General features: G+C 58.8%; 1 protein-coding gene across 2 annotated transcripts in view; it reads right to left on the minus strand.

The window, feature by feature from the left end:
- Nucleotides 1-1,980: 1,980 nt before the first annotated feature.
- The window catches only part of FOXK1 (forkhead box K1), a 66,468-nt gene continuing 53,020 nt past the window's right edge, over nucleotides 1,981-15,428 (minus strand). Inside the window, exons 3-10 of one of the 2 annotated variants that reach the window (XR_009497463.1) lie at nucleotides 13,748-13,904; nucleotides 13,149-13,295; nucleotides 12,426-12,619; nucleotides 11,002-11,168; nucleotides 10,610-10,894; nucleotides 9,547-9,771; nucleotides 8,112-8,954; nucleotides 1,981-7,875 (exon numbers count right to left, since the gene is read on the minus strand). Coding sequence is in view for 1 of the 2 variants with exons in the window: in XM_059895841.1 (XP_059751824.1) it covers nucleotides 8,695-8,954; nucleotides 9,547-9,771; nucleotides 10,610-10,894; nucleotides 11,002-11,168; nucleotides 12,426-12,619; nucleotides 13,149-13,295; nucleotides 13,748-13,904 (1,435 nt within the window). In the remaining variant the exon portion in view is untranslated. Of the gene's footprint in view, nucleotides 8,955-9,546; nucleotides 9,772-10,609; nucleotides 10,895-11,001; nucleotides 11,169-12,425; nucleotides 12,620-13,148; nucleotides 13,296-13,747; nucleotides 13,905-15,428 lie in introns of both variants that reach the window. The other variant, XM_059895841.1, reaches the window with a different exon arrangement.

The following is a 15,428-nucleotide window of genomic DNA, read 5'->3' on the forward strand; positions in this document are numbered from 1 at the left end:
CACTGGACACTTGGGAGCAGATACACGGCAAGCAGCGCCCCATTGGACAGTCTGTTCACCACGCAGGCCCAATCCACGCGAACAACCTCCAGAGCTTCGGTAATAGTAAAATAATAGTAAGCTGTGAATTGAGTATTTATTACCTTGGGTCTTAATGTAATTTTTCACGTTATTAAGTTTATGTAACTAAAATTTAAAAAATGGCTTTGGTGAACAGCTCTCAGAATTCCTGAAAATTGGACATGCAGCTCTCGCAAGCTGGCGCCAGCACACGCTGCTGTAAACCTGAGCGGCCATGGCCAGGATTCAGGATTCAGGACGCCTCCCCCTCCCCGCTGGCTCCCCGTACCCCACAGTCCACACCCACTCCCCTCCCCAGAGGCAGCCGCTAGCCTCGCTCTCATCACCAGAGATCAGGTTTGCCTCCTTTTACACTTCATACAAATGGAACCCACAGTACTGCATTTTGCCTTCACGGTGATGCCGTGAGGCTCATCTGTGTTGTAGGATGACAGCAGCTCTTACTGCCGTGTACTAATCAGTGTGTGACTGTATGAGTTTACCACAACTTCTCCATTCTACTCTTGAGGAATATTTGTTTTGTTTCCAAATTTCAGCTGCGATGCACAAGCTGGCTTTTGGTGGGGATATGCACTCACTTGTCTTTGGTACTCACCCAGGTTCATAGGGCAGCTTAGCTTTCATTGAGAACTATGTGCTCTCACACACTCACACACACACCCCAAGTGATATTACCAAGGGTAATACTTGACTATTTCTTACAAAATGTACATTTGTGTAAAATGCTATTTTAAGGTCTTACTAGTGAGAAATGATTGTCTTAATCAAAAACAAACTTAGAAAACTTAAACGGGGCTTCCCTGGTGGCGCAGTGGTTGAGAATCTGCCTGCCAATGCAGGGGACACGGGTTCGAGCCCTGGTCTGGGAGGATCCCACATGCCGCGGAGCAACTGGGCCCGTGAGCCACAACTACTGAGCCTGCGCGTCTGGAGCCTGTGCTCCACAAGAGAGGCCGCGATAGTGAGAGGCCCGCGCACCGCGATGAAGAGTGGCCCCCGCTTGCCACAACTAGAGAAAGCCCTCGTAGAGAAACAAAGACCCAACACAGCCGTAAATAAAATAAATAAATAAATTTAAAAAAAAACTTAGTTAAAAAACTGCTAATTAGGGACTTCCCTGGTAGCGCAGTGGTTAAGAATCCGCCTGCCAATGCAGGGGACACAGGTTCGAGCCCTGGTCCGGGAAGATCCCACATGCCACGGAGCAACTAAGCCTGCGAGCCACAACTACTGAACCTGTGCTCTAGAGCCCGCGAGCCACAAATACTGAGCCCACAAGCCACAACTACTGAAACCCACACGCCTAGAGCCCGTGCTCCACAACGAGAAGCCACCACAATGAGAAGCCTGCACACCGCAACGAAGAGTATCCCCCCGCTTGCCGCAACTAGAGAAAGCCCGCGTGCAGCAACGAAGACCCAACGCAGCCAAAAATAAATAAATAAATGAGGAAATTGTAAAAAAAAAAAAAAAAAAAAGATGCTAATTAGCCAATGTAGCTCCTAAAACTCATTATTCTCACTCTTGCTTGCTCTCTAGCTAAAATCCTAACCTGTGATTAATCTGTTACTGTTGTATGAAGGCTTCAGCTGGAGCGGTGATGGAGCACCAGAGGGAGGAAGAGAAGTGCTCAAACCTTAGCACCGTGGACCACTGTGAAATCTGAAAAAGGCACGTTATCAGCTGAACGAGGGGATGAGTCCCACGCACAAACAGAGGGAACCTTGAAGATGATGGATTTGTGACAAACCCCGGGTCAGAGCCAGTCTGCGGCACAAACGCCCAAGCGCCCCCTTCCGGTGACTGTCAATCCAGCAGCGCCACGAAGAGAGCAGGCGGCGATTTCCCCGCAGCTGAGGGGGCGGAGCTGCCGCTCCCAAGACCACACAGAGCCCGGTGTCGTTTCTTTAATATATAATTTTATTTCTGGTTATAGAAACAAATGCTAAGAGGAGAAACAAAACTTCCCCATCCACATACAACAATTTAATAGATAAAAGAACAGTTAAAATAAATGAGAAACAAAAAGTAGAAATTTTAAACTTTGTTATAGCTTTAAAACATTAACGTCTGGTACAATTAGAAATCACATTCAGATCTCAAACTTTAAAAAAAAAAAAAAGTATGGCTCCTTATTAAAAAAATACTGTATCCCATTTGAAATGAAAACGCAGGCCGGCCCAGCTGCGGTGGGCCCCGCCCCGTCCTCTCGTCCCCGTGACGGGGTTTGTGCCGACCCTCCTGGGTGTCCCACAGGCCCCATCACACTCACAGGTGGTGAAACACGGCCACGTGACGTGACCTCAGCTTCCCATCCAGCGCTCTGGGACCTAATTCACTCTACAGGATACCACCACTTTTTAAAGCACTGATGATTAAACATATTGTGAAAAATACTCTAGACAGCCACCATTAAAAAAACAAAAAAAACCACTCACACACAGACACGCCCCTAACAGCACCCGCCCCCCCCCAAATGATCTTTACAGGAGAATTCTCAGTCAGATAAGAAGGAACAATCCGTGCTGGGTTTAACCCTCCCCCACGTGCGCCAAGCTGCCCAAGGTCAGGGTCTGAGTGTAAGCCACGAGCAGGGACACACTTTCTTCTTTCCTCCCAGATCCCCGTCCTGAGCTAGAAATCGAGCCAGGTCAGTTCTGGGCTACCAGGTATTCAGAAAGCCCTTCCTGAAAGGAAGCTGGGAGGGGAGGAGGTAAGGGCCAAACTTAAAGTGTTGGAGTTTTAAATCCTATTTTTTACTTATTAAAAAAAATTTTTTGGACCAGTTAACCCAGAAATTTAGAGGCTAAGATCCTAAGAGGCCACAGGTGTAGTTCAATCCCCTTTAGGCCAGTTAACTTCATGCACAAAAAATCCATTTCAGAGTCACAGGCCTCCTTCCAGCTCAGCCAATACGTTCAGAATTTGGGGACAGGTCACAGCGCTCCTCGTGGCTCTGGGCAACAGCTCAGAGGAACAAGTCCTATTACTGCGGGTAAGAAAACCTTTACACAGGAAGCACAGAATCTTTTTAAAGTGTCAGACCACTGGAACGTTAACCCCGGGGGGGTTGCAGGTCTAAATGGCCATGTCCCTCTCGGGTCTGGCCTCCCCTGCACTTTTTACTGTTTCTGACACAGAGTAAACCACCAATAAATATCTGGACGAATCAAATGAGCCAACGATTCCGGAAAAGATTCTCAAATAAAGAATAATGAACTAGAATTCTTCCAATTCTATCTTGACTCTTAAAATAACTGGGTTTGGGCAAAAAGGCGAGAGTAGTTTGGAGACCTCTCACGTCTCCCTTGGAAGCGAAAGGGAGACTAAAACCCGGAGGCATAAACTGAAGACACCCTGGCTCATCCGGCCGGGGGTGCGGGCCCCGTACAGCCAGCTTTTGTCACGTCAGCCCAGGTAGAGAAGCGTGTCTGCTTTGTCTTCTCTCGACCTCTTCCCAATCGCTACCAGCATGATAAGCAGGTACAAGGAATGAATGAAATCCTCTGAGTGGGGCTCCTCCCTGGAGAGAAAGAAAGAAGCCTAGAAACAAAGTGACTGCTGCCTTCACTCTTCTAAAACACTGAGCAGCGAAAACCGTTAGGGAAAGGAAAAGACACCGAGGATCCTGAGGCCCGCTCGCCCGAAGGAGAGTTCTTCATTCCAGCCCCGCGTGAAAACACAGCACAAGCGCCCTGCTCCTGGTCCGCGGTCAGTCTGCAGGAGGCCTCCCGTCAGCGGGCGGCCGGGTCACCGTGCTGCTCAGGGCGGGAACAGGGACAGTTTCCCCGACAGATCGGACCTCCCACAGCGGCTGCTCAGACACCCACTCGGATGTGATGGGGACACGGGGGTCTCGGCACACCTAGAGGCACGAACCTTTCCAACCTCTGTCCTCTGCTGAGTCGCCCTGTGTCCCCGGGGCAGGCGGGGGTGGGGGGTGGGGGGGCGACGGTGGTGCAGCAGGACGCGGTCTGATGGCAGGAGGGGACCGTCCCTGCGGAGGCAGGGCTGAGCTGCGTGCGGCCTGAGCCCGGCTGGGAGGCCTTCCGCAGAGACGCCCCCGACAGCCCGGCGGTGCTGGGGGCACGACAACTCGGCAAGTGACCGTCCTTTCTTTGCAGCGTAAGAGCAAAACTACTTTCCCTAAACACACTTGGCAGACGGCCCGTTTTCTATTTCCGTTTGGAGGAAATGCTGGTGGTGTGTCACACACCCCGCACTGCAGAGCGGCTGTGACTCCGGGGCTGGACAGAGTGGGCGGCCGCTCTCCGCAGAGACCCTCACAGTCGGACAAGGTCACCCGAGGGGCCGCGTGGTTACCGATGGCCGAGGACACCTGCAGGCGTTGGGCCCAGACCTGCCGCCCTTGGACCCAGAGGGAGCAGCTTCTGGTAGTAAAAGAAAATGCGAGAAGCGGGGCCCCGGCAGGAAGGGCGGGTACACACGCAATGGCGAGAGCTGTGTCCTGAGCATTTTGAACCCTAACGTGGGAAACAAGGCCTCGAGAAAGGAACCTGTGAGATGAGAGTAGTTTCTAAAACACGGGGAAGCAACCTGAGGACCACGCAGAGAAACCACTGCTGTGCCCACCGCACCCCAGCCCCGGGCCTCCCTCCCTCCCTCTCGGGCCCTCCCACCTTTACAGCAGCACGTGTGAACGGTTTAAATGGTGCTTTTATTAAACACCATCGTCTCTGGCAGAGGTATCACGAGGGCAGCTTCGAGCAGCCGTGGAGAAGCCACTTTCACTGTCAGCCATGCGGGGACGGGGCCTCGGTTTAGCAACTCTGGCCATTTCTACTTGCAGAGCCTCATGATCATTTTGGGTAACTTATTCTAGAACAAGCCACGCACTGTTTACTCGGCACTGAAGCAAGGGGCGGCCGCATGGTCCGTGGCGCCCGAAGCCCGTTCCCGGGGGCACGACAGTCCCTCATCCCAGATGAAGCCATCCCAGGGCAGAGCAGAACCTGAGGCTTCTGGAGAAAAACAGCTCATTCCCCTGCATCAACTGTACGTAAGTCTAACCCCTAAAAGCCCCGCGAACAAACCTCTCTTCTCTAACATGCTCTCACATTTGGTCTGTTCTTTGTCTGCATAAAGGAAGAAACTGACCAAAGTAAAAAGCCAAAAAAAACAGTCTTTCTCCTCCTTCTGAACTCCAAGCGGCCAAAGAAAGGGGTTTCTGTCTACAGAGATCTCACAACACGCCCGAGGAGATGCACAACTCACTCTGAATGGTCCACGCAGAGCTACCTTTAGAGGAAGTAAGCGCATTAGCTGAACGATGTCTGCGACCTTGAACTAGTCCTTCGCCAGGGCCAGTGAGGTCCAGAAAAGGGGCCAGGCAGCCCGGGGGCCCCCCACAAACCCATTCCCTTCCAGCTTGAGAATCACCGATGAGCGTTTAGCAACTCAGGAATCCACTTTCACCAAACTCCCACAAACAGCAAGCCCCAAACATGAACCAACCAGGCCCCGGGAGGGAGACCGAGGGCCCCCCTGCAGCGAGCGAGTCAGAGACGACGGCGTCCGGCCTAGGGAGCCCCCCCCCCCACAACAAGCACGACTCTGATCTCACGGGAAATGCAGGCTGTGTACCCTTTACGGACCTAAGAAGTGAAGCTGGATAGACTGACCACTGATCACAGGTTCTGCCCTCGACAGCGCTGTGTGACTGGGAGCTTCGCGTGCAGAGAAAGCTGCAGATGGCGGACGAGGGACCCTCGGTGTCCACTCCGGGGCAGCTGATGAGCTCCTAGGTGCAGCCCTTCCCACTTCCGACGCTGGACCCAACTGTCTTGGGGGAGATGCTCAACTGCTTAAGAGCAGTGATTTTCGTGACTTCCTTCCTGTGCAGAGAGCGTGTTTTCCTGTATCTGGCACTGGTAAAGGCGATGACTCGTCCAGCACAGCCGGACAGGTGGACCCAGGTACCCGGATAGAGAGGGAGCCACTGTGACAACAGGGGCCCAAGTGCCCTGCCCCGAGCCGCACCCGCCTGGCGCGAATTCCAGCCCCTGGGTGCCCTGAGGCTGCAGTGACGCGAGCATCAGGCCAGGTCGACTTACTTGCGCTCATTTTCCCAGCCTCGGCTGGGTCAGCCCGCGTGCCACACCCATGCTTGCGGGCGGCGGCGGGTCATGGCTGCCAGGCCCCGAGGGCGGGGGTTCTCCTGGTCACTCTGGCCTGGAGCTCTTGCTCCCGTGGGCGGGCTTGGCGGGGGGAGGGGGTGTGGAACCATCTGAGGACATCGGCGATCCTGCTGGCCGCCACGTGCGTCTTCCTTGGGGAGCTGGCCACTCCTGGGCCTCCTGGCTACCAGCCCCAGGGCAAGTGCTGGCGGGAGCCACGCATGCCATCTGGTCAGGTGACCAAAGGCCCATCCGGAAGCATACCGTGAACCTGGAGTGGCAGGTCCCCCGAGGCCGGGCTCCACAGGGTCCCTTCTTCTCCTTCCCAGAAGGAGCTAAAAAGGCACAAGCTCTCCACGTGGCAGAATGTCACCGAAGGATACCCTGTCCTGTCTCCCTTCCGGTTCCAGTCACCCCCCTCCACTCCCTTCTCCCTGAACCACGGCCAGAATAAACAGTGGGGTCGCCGCTGATAACAGACAGAAACCAAAGAACCTCAGGAGTCAGGAAAGCGCAGGGTCAGGGCCAGACTGGCCAGACCAGGCAGCGAGGCCCGGAGCTGAGGGCGTCCTGTGGCCTCAGCTGTCCTGGGCACCTGTCCTCCGTGGGTGGCGCCAGCTCTCCCGAGGAGGCGAGCCTGTGGCATCGAGGACAGCCCGTGAGCAAAAAGCCCCTGCGGGAGGCCTGTGCGGCCCCGGGACCGAGCAGCAACGAAGGGGAAGGAAGCGATGGCCGCCCCGGAGCCCTGGCCGAGGACCCACAGGGGCCAGGCCACCGGTGTCGGGGCGACCGCCTCGGCCTCACTCGCTCTCACACTCGACCACACACACCAGACGAGGCCAAAGACAGTCCACGCGACACAACACAGAACGTCAGCGGGGCGTGAGCGCCTCTCACCACCGGGCGGGAACAGGGCCGAGGCGCCACCCCCTCCCCGTCTTGGCCGCGTCACAGGAGAAATCCTTCCCACGTGGGGTTCAGTGCCGCGGATGCCGGACCAGGCGTTTCCCGGGCCGGGCGTGCAGGGACAACCGCGACAGCGAGAGCACCTGGCCACGCCTGGCCCTGCGGCGGCGCTGCCGTCGGGGCACTGATGCGGACGGCGCGTCATAAGGGAGGAACCGTTTCCGCCGGGGCCCCCGGAGCTCGTGCGGAAGGGCCGACGCGGGGCGCCAGGCCAAGTTTAAAGCCACTTTTCACAGAGACGTGCTTAACATTTCCTGAGAACGTTCTCCCAGAGAAGCTGAAGGACTACAGGCTCCCCCTGCTCTGCTCACGTCTCCGGGGGGCGCAGGGGGTCCCACCGAGCCGGCGAGAGCTGCGGGCCGAGCCCAGGGCCTCTGGCGCTGCGGGCAGCAGACACGGTTCCGATGGGAAATGCCAGGCAGGCTGTCGGGCGGTGAAGACACTGGAACCTGGTGATAAAGCCTGGTGAGCGGCCGCGTGGCAGCCGGCCATCAGAGCCACAGGGAAACGGGGGCCACTCGACGTGACAGTCCTCCTGTCGAGCGGCCACCTCCTTCCCCCGAGGACCAGTGGCCGCGTGTCCCCCGTGTGGCCGGGACGCAGGCCAGATGCTGCGGCCGCTGGCTCAGGTGGGTCTTTCGTGTGAACAGCTTTCTGCCTTGAACACCAGTCCGGGAGGCCGTCAGTCTTTCTTGAAGTTAACAGACAGAGCGGCAAGTTTACTCTCCGTGGGATTAATGCCAGTAAGAAGCCCAGACCTACAGCTGCTAAACTGTCTACAGATGAAAACCGCAAAAACAGATGATCCCTTCTGTGTCTGTCTCAGGTTGACGATGAAGCCTGAATTCCGTGTTTCGGCAAAACCAGAAACACCTGGGGCCCAAAGCCAAACCAGGCGCCTTCCCTCCGTCCCATTAATGCCAATACCTTCTATGTCGCTTTTAGAAGAAGAAACCATAGGACAGTCTGAAATCCGGCGGTGCTGCCTTTCTCTCGCCTCTTTCCAATCTCTTGCAAACAGGGCTGGATCCCCAGGCCCGTGCTCTCCTTCGGAGGCCCGTCCGCACCAGGCTGCGTCTCTGTCTCGTCCTCGGGGCGAAGGCTGCTCTGGGAGCCTGGCTCCTGTGCGGGGTCGGGGCCGCCGGGACGTGTTCCCGGAGACGCTGGGCTACAACCTTCTCCCCACGCCCTTGACGAAAGGCACGGGGAGAAAAGGTGCTGCCGGGGGAGAAGGAAACGAAAACAAAGAATTCCCAGAACCGTACAATCAGCTGTCTGAACATGTTTATGGGTTTTTGTCTTAAACCAGAGCGGGGGCAGGAGACAAGAGGCCGGGAGGATGCGTGTGTCCGGGTGCACGTGGACGGAGAAGTCCTGCCCGTGTGGCACCGAGCGCGGTCCGCGTGGAGCCCCCTCATCTCGGTCCCGAGGGGCGGTGGTGTCGGCCGCCTCGGCCCAGCTCCGGAACTCCTTCTGGCGTGTGTCCCGCTCCACCTCCACGCGGGCGACGTCACTCCCCGGTCCCGGGGCCCTGTGGGCCGGCAGCCGCAATCGCCCCGGCCTGCGTGGTCACGGTCCCCAGGGGCTCCTCCACTCGGGACCTCTTGACCTCGGGTTCCCCGGGGGGCGAAGCGGAGGGGGCGGTGGCGGCGGTGCTGGGGGCCGCCGCTGCTGCCGGCTCCTCAGGCCCCACCTCGCGCACACGCGTGACCACCACCGGGGTGGACGAGCTAGCCTGAGCCGCGAGGAGCTGCAGGGGGCTGGCGAGGGCTAGGGCGGAGGAGAAAGAGTCACGTTGGGAGGCCGGCTGGGAGCAGCGCTCGTCTGTCCTGCGTGGCCACACGAGGGCCAAGGGACGTAGGGGCCCAGCTGCCTGGCACGCCGGGCGCCTCTGGGTAAAGCCAGCGGCAGCACTTGGCCGCCAGCCCCTCCCGGACCCCGGCCCACTCCCCGCCCCAGGGGCCTCCGTCCCTGTCTCCTCCTCATGCCGCTGCTTGTGTGCTGTGGGTCCCTCTAGACACCCCGCTGGCTCCCGCCTCCCCTCCGGCAGGGCCTGCCCGCACCATGGAGCTCTCTCCCCCCAGACCTCCCCACACCCTCCTGCGTGGCGCTCAGGGCGCCAGTGCCGTTTCACTTCCCTCTCCGACCTCTATCCCCCTAGCAGGGCATGAGCTCCGTGACCTGGGGATTTTGCCTGCTCCCTCGGGGCTACCCTGGCATCGCACCCCAGTGCCTGGCACATAGCAGGTGCTCAATACCCCGAATGGATGACCGCATTAACTGGGAAAACGTTCTTGCTGCACTGACCCTGGTCAGACCCCAGAGCTTAAGGCCAGGAAGTGGACGCCGGGCAGGGCCTCACCGTAAGCGCTGCCGGCTAGACTACTCGTGGGGACGGTGTGCTTGCCGTTCTGAGTGACAGCCCGGACCGGAAGGTGGTGCTGCCCGATGGTCACCGGTGTGGCCGGCTGCAGGATGGTGACCGTGTGTCCGGGGACCCCTGGGGCCATCTGGCTGGCCACCGTCTGGATCACTCGGCTGGCGGCAGGGATGGTGGCAAACGCGATGGTGGGCTTCTCTTCCAAGCCTGCGGGGACAGCGTGCGTCAGAGCCACATTCATGGCACCCGCGGTGGCACTCACAGGCGTCTCAGCCTGAGCCTGTCCACGTGGGGAGGGGGGCACTGAAGCAGGGACACTGGGAAAAGACCCTGGTTCTCAACAGAAAACTTCCAGTGATGGAATATTTTGAAACAAGAGAAAAACAAGCAATAGGGCTTTAGGAAAAAATTTAAATACCTTGCACTTTAACCAAAGCAAGTTTAATCTAAGAGAAAAAGTGTATTACTTGGAATGAAAGGACTTGCACTTGGAGCCATAACTTAGTTTTCTTTTCCCAAAGCGCATGTGTCGTTGGGACGGTGTTACAGAAGACGTAGCCGCTGAGATCAGCCATCAGCGGTCAGTAGGAGGCTGCTTCATGCAAAAGCGTTCCCTCGAGGGTCTCTGACAGCACTGGTTGCATTTTCAACATTTACCTCATTAATTCCCTGGGACCCAGATTTCTAACTCAGGACTTTGTTTTTTTACTTTGAATGCCTTCTAAGGACCCCTGCTGGGGGTTCTACAGGACTCTTCCTCCAACTCCAATCTGAGTCCCCGTACCTAGTTCAGGGGCAGCTGGGGGCGCTGGGCATGTGAGGTGCTGCACACAGGGAACAGCGTTGCAGAGGATAATCAGTGCTGCTTCATAGGACGCGCTTCCCCAAAAACAGGAGTGGGGAGGAGCGGCCGCAGCCCGGGAGCCACTGTCGCCCAGAATAGCCTGTGCCCCACGCCTGGGCTCTGCAGCCCCCCTGGCCCAAGCTGACGGCTCCACCTTCTGGAGACCCACGTCCCCGCCGAGGGACCGCTTGGCGATGTTACCTCTCGCCTCGCTGCCCAGGTCCAGCACGGCCGTGCCCGCCGCTTCGTGGGCGCCCCCCGCCGAGGCCTGGCTGGCGAGGATGTATCCGTTGGCAGAGCTGGCGGAGGTGGTGACCACCCTGAGCATGGTGACAGGGGGCGCCTGCTGCACCACGTGGATGGCGTGGCCCGAGGGCTGCTGGGCCGTCACTAGGGAAGCCGGCATGTAGGCCACGGGCTTGGCCACCAGATTGGGCGGTCGGGGCGGCACGGCCATGATCACCGGCTGGGCGCTGACGGGAGAGCCTGCGGAGGAGGACGCGGGTCAGCGGAGACCCCCGCGTGCTCCCTTCCTGGGTGGGGCGCGGCTCCGAGTTCCGCCACATCAGACCAGAGGACAAGACCCTTCTTACCGGGTGCGCTTTGGGAATACCGATACTCGGGAACAGAAGCTAACTTTGCCCCAAAGTCAGGGTCATGCGGAATGGGTGAGCCCTCCCGGGACAGGCACTCTGGAGTCTGCAGGCCACTGGAACGCGGGGACATGAGCCCGGGGTGGGTGGGTGAAGCTGGGGCGCTCCTAGGAGGGGGGAGACAGGACCACAGCAGTGAGTACGTACGACAAGAAACGAAGACGGCACTTATCAGAACGGGAGACGTCTCAACACCCGTGCCCTACACGCTGCCTTTGCCCAACTTTTCCTGATGCTTCTCCGTCCTCGCGAGGGACTTCCGACCCTGGCACTCCACCCGGTACACGTAACATCACCCAGCGTTTAAAGGCCCAGCGAAGGCCACGATCCAGAGCGTTTACCTCCTGAAGGCCCGGGCCAGCCTCCCAGGAAAGCGGCTCGGGCTTCTGGGTGAAAAACAGCAGCTTTGCTGGGATGGGCACCAACCTCCCCCTGGACAAATTGACACCCGGAGAGCAAAGCACATGTTGGGAACCCAGCCGTTTTGTCTCGCACAGATAATAATCCACAGAACACTTCGCCTGGCTCTAAAATCGAGCACCTTGCCCAGCTCCTGCCCAGAGCATTGCCGGGATGGGCTGGACAGCAAGACCGTCCCCGACCCAGGCCTAGCCGCCTCATCTGACTGGTCTGACGCTCAACCTGGCAGCCACCGGGTCACTCTCCAGTCCTCGCGTCTGTGACGGCCCTGACTCTCACCGTGAGGGTCCGAACTCCCATCGGGGCCTGTCTAATCCGGCTTTGCTCCTCCATCCCCAGCACAGGCACCCCTGCCTTCTCTCCCTGAGACGTGGCGCATACCAAGCTTTGGCTGAGCTCTCCTCCTGGCCTGGGGGCTCCCTTCCCGAGCCCCACCCGCCCCAATGCAAGTTCTACCAGCACAAGAACAGGTTCCCAACGACCAGTGTGACCTTGAGGACGGGCCCCCTTACGGACACTCTTTACGGGGGTTCCCTGGGCAGCGCTGGACACACAGCGCAGGCCCAGTCACTATTCCCAGCTGGCCGGCAGGCTTGTCTACACGTGACAAGCAGTGTTGGTCACGGGGTTGAACTGTGTCCCCCAAAGACATGCTGGGGTCCTACCCTCCAGGGCCTCAGAAGGGGGCCTTCCTTGGAGACAGGGCCTGTAAGAGGTGGTCGAGTCAGATGAGCAGGAGGGGGCCCTCGTCCGCCTCTGTTCCTCCGTTTCCCCCCATTCCCACTGCACGTCAGCCCAGCGTCCGAGAACCGACGTGGAGGACCAGCTGCCGTGCCTGCTCACTGCCTACCGCAGGGCTGGCCGGGCCTGAGCCGGTCTCTCCAAAAACCAGTGAGGAGGTTTGAGTGGCCACGGCCCCCGGGGGCGGTGGGGCGGGGACTTACCTGGACGACAGCGGCCCGAAGGGGGTGCGGAAGCAGGAGACGCCCCGCTGCCTCCGTTTCCGGAACGCCTGCTCCACGAGCTTGGCCTCGGAGGCGGGGTCTATCCGCCAAAAGGACCCCTTCCCGGGCTCCTCCTGGGAGCGAGGGACCTTAATGAAGTAGCGGTTCAGAGAGAGGTTGTGGCGGATGGAATTCTGTGGGCAAAGCAGAGAGAGTCACTGGTCACGGTGGGTCAGACCTGAGCACAGCAGCTGGGAGACCACGGCCCCGGGTCTGGGCCGGAGAAGTCTCCTCGGGGGCGGGGGGTGGCTCACTCGGGAAGGACAGGGGTTTCACCGTGGTTTTTCTTGTGAAAACTCAGCACAGGCTCACGACCACCCCTTATACAGGAAGCGAAACAGAAGGACAAGCCCTGGCCTGGGAGACGCCCAGCTCAGAGCTCGTACTGAACCAACTAGCCAACGGGACAGAGTGGCCACGGAGGAGACCTGAGCGGCTGTGACGTGCTGGCTGTGGCCAAGGCCGGCGACGGTCTTGTGAACCCACACAAGAAACCGTCTGGAAAGAGCAGGGACAGCGTGTTGGCGCAGGAGACGCCGGCGCACCGAGCGTGGGAACGTTTCCGGGCCCCAGGGGGTGCTCACTCTGGACACGGCGCGGCCGTCCGGGGAACGAGCCCCCAGCCCCCGGGGCTCGTAAAGTCGGGGCCCAGGCGCGCCGCACCTGCCAGCCCTTGTCGGCTGTCCGGTAGTACGGGTAATGCTTCGTGATGTGCGCATAGATGCCGCTCAGCGTCAGCTGCCGGTCCTGCGCCGAGGAGATGGCCTGCACGATCAGTTGTGCGTAGGAGTACGGCGGCTTCGACTCGTCCTGAGGACACAGCCAGTGTGGGGTTAGCCCGGAAAGACGCTTCCGGTCCGACCCCCCGCCAGGCCACCTGCTCATGGAGAAAACCCTCCAACGAGGGCGCGGATTTGCAGGGTCTCCGCTAAAACCAATCCCCACGACCTCCTCTTGTTTAATCCACGTGGTTTAAGCTAGGAAGAGCTGTGTCTCCCTCATGGGGGTAAAAATTAGGTTTATTCATAGTTTAATTCTGAAATTTCTCACCTCCTCTGCAAATTGATTTAAAAACAGTTGTCAGATGGGAACGAACTAAGACAAAGCTGTAAGGCAGAAGTCTGACATTCTTCTCAGAGACTGTAATTATGCTCGGAGCCATCCCGCCCCCGTGGACGGGACGAGGGGAGGGCGAGGGAGGGAGGGGCAGGGACGCCGGCACCCCACGCCCGGGCACCGGCCAACGCGCCGAGGGCTGAGACCTTGGGGCTGTCGCCTCCGGACGCGTCGGCCTGCTGCTCCGAGGCGGCCTTCGCGGCGAACTCCGCCGCCAGCTGCAGGTCCGAGGTCACGTTCTGGACGAAGCGGTAGCCGGAGGACCCGGCCCCTCGGGGGCTGGCCGGGCAGGAGTTGGGGACACTGCGGAGAGAAAGGACACGTCCTGAGTTCTGACCCTGAGCCGAGGAGGCAGGCCCGGTGCTACAGGATGTCCGGACCCCCGGACGGCGCGGGGGGCCAGAGCTCATGGCACTGCCCCACACCCACTGTCCTGACACCGCACCGAGGGCGGCCAGGGGACTTGGGCGGGTGACGGCCACACGATGGCGCCCGAGGAGAGGCCAGGACGCGGGGAAGCACAGTGCCCGCCTCCCAGACCAGTTCCCAGGCCTGTGGCGCCCACCGTCAAGGTCGCCGCCTCAACCCACGGGTTCCGGGGCGGGGGGGCGGGGGGGGGCTCCTCTCCGGTTGGAAACTGCAAGCCAATCCGTGGGCGGGAAACTCCGGGTCTCAGCCCGCACGGCCCGAGCTGTCTGCGGTCTGTCCCCGCTGCCCTGCAGCTGGCACAGCGGGGCCCGCCAGCCACGGGCGTGGCCCAGTTCCCGCTGCTAACAAGGTGGGCTGCGGTCTTCAAACCATGTCGCAATTTTGATCTCGTAAGTTACAAGTATTCCGAGAAAATCCACACAAGCTCTGAAAGTGGGTCCCAAACCCAGGTAAAAAGTGTCCCTGCTGAGAGCTGACCGAGAGCCCGGGGTTGCCGGCCTCCTTCCGCTTATCCCCGTAAGTGCTGAGGCCAGCCTGCCCGCACCCACCAGCACCCCCGGAAGTCGCCCTCCATTCTCCCAACGCGCCCAGGCGGTCCCGCCATTGTCCAAATGACAAGACGCCCCCCAAATCCCCACAAGTCAAGCTCATGTGAAAGCTCTTTGTGCCACTTTCCCGGACGCACACGCAGCGCCTCCTCTCCGGCTGAGCTGCCATCACTGGCTTCCCTGCCCAGCTCCTCCGAAGGGGCAGCCGTCTGTGGCTTTGAAGGAGGGGCTCAGGAGATAGTTACTAAACACGGGAAGGGAAGAACGAAAAAATAAAACACTGAGACTGGGAAGAACCTGGCAGTTGATATGAATGGTGAATTCCGCTACAGTCGGTAATTACCCCTTTTTGGTCAGGAATCTGCAATCTATGTAGAAATTATAAGGAATCTTTTTTTTTTTTTTTTTTTGAGAATTCTTGTTCTCCTCCCCACTAGATTCCCCAAACATGGAGACAGTAAGTCCTGTGAGTATAGAAATTTTAACCAACAACCGTTAAGGTAGGATGCAGTAATAAAAGCAGCTCTTTCTGAATTTCATTTTGAACGAAACATACAAAACCCAAGCTTATAAAGTAAGGCAGGAGGGGAGAGAAGGCGTCTTACTAGTGACATGCTCACACACTCAGCGTCAGGTCTTCCAAATGCATCCATCCGGGAACCAAATGCCATGGCACACAGTGGCTCAATGAAGGTGCAACCCTGATGGGGGCTGGGGGGAGGGGCTTCCTGAAGCCTCTCTGCCCTGCTTCCTCCAACGACGTGGTGCTGCAGGACGCGCCAGCACGGAAGCGCCGGTGCGCCAGCTCCAGTCCCAGACACGTTCAGCGCCCCTTCTGGACTTGCACACA

The sequence above is a fragment of the Balaenoptera ricei genome, chromosome 15 (genome assembly GCF_028023285.1).
Source record: "Balaenoptera ricei isolate mBalRic1 chromosome 15, mBalRic1.hap2, whole genome shotgun sequence".
Classification (NCBI taxonomy): domain Eukaryota; kingdom Metazoa; phylum Chordata; class Mammalia; order Artiodactyla; family Balaenopteridae; genus Balaenoptera; species Balaenoptera ricei.